This window comes from Elephas maximus, chromosome 9 (assembly GCF_024166365.1).
Source record: "Elephas maximus indicus isolate mEleMax1 chromosome 9, mEleMax1 primary haplotype, whole genome shotgun sequence".
NCBI lineage: Eukaryota > Metazoa > Chordata > Mammalia > Proboscidea > Elephantidae > Elephas > Elephas maximus.
Window position 1 is genome coordinate 35,365,488 of NC_064827.1, and position 2,652 is coordinate 35,368,139.

General features: G+C 52.4%; 1 protein-coding gene across 1 annotated transcript; it reads right to left on the minus strand.

Annotated features, from left to right (window-relative positions):
- Positions 1 to 258: 258 nt before the first annotated feature.
- Positions 259 to 1,698, minus strand: TUSC1 (tumor suppressor candidate 1). Its single transcript, XM_049896737.1, has one exon. It carries the CDS (start codon positions 1,586 to 1,588, stop codon positions 971 to 973), a length of 618 nt encoding a protein of 205 aa, XP_049752694.1. The 5' UTR covers positions 1,589 to 1,698; the 3' UTR covers positions 259 to 970.
- Between the last annotated feature and the right edge of the window lie 954 nt (positions 1,699 to 2,652).

Below are 2,652 nucleotides of genomic sequence, written 5' to 3' on the forward strand. Positions count from 1 at the left end.
TTGATACACAAGTAATGTATAATTTCTAAAAAGCTCTTAAACAGTTGGTAGGACAAATGAGCTTTGCACTGACTAAACTCTATGGTCCCTAAAATGTAATAAAAATGAGACAACGTTTAATCTTTAATCTTTAAAAAGATCATTGTCAAATAAAGCAAAACGAAAATGTTAGCTTAAAAAGGATTACCAATTCCAGATATTAAATATCTCTTAAAGAAGTGTATATAAAAATTTAACACACTTCAAATAATAGTTGTGGGAAGCTTTTATTTTTAATGGGCCGCATTTATATATGAACTCAAAGGATCACCTATAAGCAGATACTTAAAAAATTCTCTAGGGGTAAACAAACGAGCATATATTAGGTGTATAAGCTCTGGAGCCAGCAGACATGAGTTCTTCAGTGATAAATATTACCTTCTTTATAAAAGGTGGTGCTTTATAGACACCTAAGTAATACTGACTTATAAAAACAAACACAAAATGTTGGCCACTTAAGAGATAACGACTGAGGGCCTTAGGGGACTTAAGAATGAACACACTGAATTAACTCAAATTCTTCATCCCTCAAAGAACCGAAACAGGATAATTTCAACAGGTCCTCACAACACCCGGGAAAGTGCAGGCATTAGGAGGTACTGACTGGCACCCAGTTCGTGCTATTTAAAACCTGCCCCTCCGCTGCTAGGCCTCTCCCTGGAAACCAGCAGGAGCAGCGGGCAGGTGTTCTGCGTAAGTGTGATTTCAAAGGCCGGCGCATCTTTCTCAGCCTCTGCGGGGCCCAATGCATAGCGCCTCCCGGAAGTGTCCGGGGCGGGGGCGGGAGATGAAAGAGGAGAGCGGTCCAAAGGTTCCGCGGGCCGGGCGCAGCCCGGAGCGTGCGCTGTGGGGTATGGAGGAATTGGGAAAGCGGGCACACGGAGGAGGCGGGGCTCGTTTGAGGTCCGCCTCTTCCTGGCAGGGCCTCGGGCTACACCCTGGGCTTGGGGGACTCCAGGTCCGGGGCTCGGAGATCTGACTCGGGTCCCCGAAGTGGCCGCTCCTCTTCTTCCTCCCGCGGGCGGGGTCCCCGTTGTTCGAGGTGCAGCTGTAGCAAGGCCCGGCGATACATGACCTCCAGTTTCTCCAGTCGGGCCCTCAGGGCCCTGGGGCTGTCTGGCTCCTCCTCAGGGCCGTTGCCCCTTGCCTTCCTGTTCGCGCCGGTTGTCTCAAGGGCCATGGTCGCTTCCGTCGCCTCCGCTGGCGTCCCGTCGCCGCCCTCTCCGGGGAACTGCAAGGCCTGACGGAAGAGGCTGCGGTTTTCTCGCTTCAGCCGCCGGTTCTCGAGCCGCAGCCGAGCGTTCTCTTCGCGCAGCCGGGCGTTTTGCCGGTCCCGCTCGTCCCGCGCGCGGATGGCCTCCAGGTGGCTCGCTGCCAGGTCCGCGAACCGCTCCTCCAGCAGCTGTCGGGCGCCGCCTGCACGGCCTCGCCAACCCACCCCGCCGCCCCCGCGAGCCCGGCCAGGGCGGCCTTGTCCGTTGCTGTCCCCGCTGCCGAGGCCGCCGCCGCAGCTCCCGCGCCTGGTGGCGCTACCACGCATGCGCCACATCGGTGCTGTCCCGACCGCTCCGCCAGCGCAGTGGCCGAGGCGCGGGCGAGTTCCTGGCCCGGCGGGGCAGCCGGGGCTGTTGACAGCGCAGGAGGAAGGGAGGTGGCGGGCGGCGGCTACTGGCCAAGGGCCAGAGGAGGCCGGGAATTTGCCCGGGCTGAGGCGTGTCTTGTCTCCTGCAGCGGAGCTGCGGGTCCGGGCCCTGCACACACACAATGCCCACGGGGAGCGCGTTGCTGCTCGGTGCTCTGAACGCGCTGGTAAAGGCGTCTGCAAAGCCAGGCTCTGCCAGGGCGTTGCCGTGCAGGCCTGGGCACAGCAGGAGCCAGCCGGCCTCGCCCCGCGCTCGGCGCATCCACCAGTGCTTACCTTAAATGATATTTTTAAAAATGGTGAGTTCTGGGACAAAATATGGGGCAAGCTGAAAAGACGTGATTACCTCATTTAAAACCCAGAGGTTTAATGCACCCCAGCACTTAATGAAACATTCAGTACTTTTGAGCTGAGTGAGTACCTGCCGTGAGGCCCTCAGTGAGAACAAGTAACTGTGTCAAAAAAAAAAAAAAAAAATATATATATATATATACATATATGTATATGCAATCCCCAACCACTGAATATTGAATAGCATGGACTTTGTAAAGTGTTTAGAACTCTATAGAAACAAGGTTATATGTAGTCTGATCAGTCCACAAAACCTATTAAAACTCAAAATGTGGCCCATTCGTTCAAGAAACTAAATACTAAGTACCAAAATTTCTGGGGACAGATGGATACAACTCGTTGAATGAATCATGTTCCCTCTATTTTAAGGAACTCAGCCAACAAGTATTGGATAGTCGCAAAGTAAACTAAGGGTCAGGAAATGTTCCGAAAATCTCTTTGGCAGGTGTGGGTGTAAAGGCAAGGCTCTACATTCTTAACAAGGCGCCAGGTAATTCTTCCTTCCACCAAACACTCCAAACTACTGGAACAAGTAAATGAACATAGGAGAACTGTGGTTCAGAGTATGGTTTTCATTGAACAGCACAAATAAATTAGGGGAAAGTATAGAGTTATTAGTT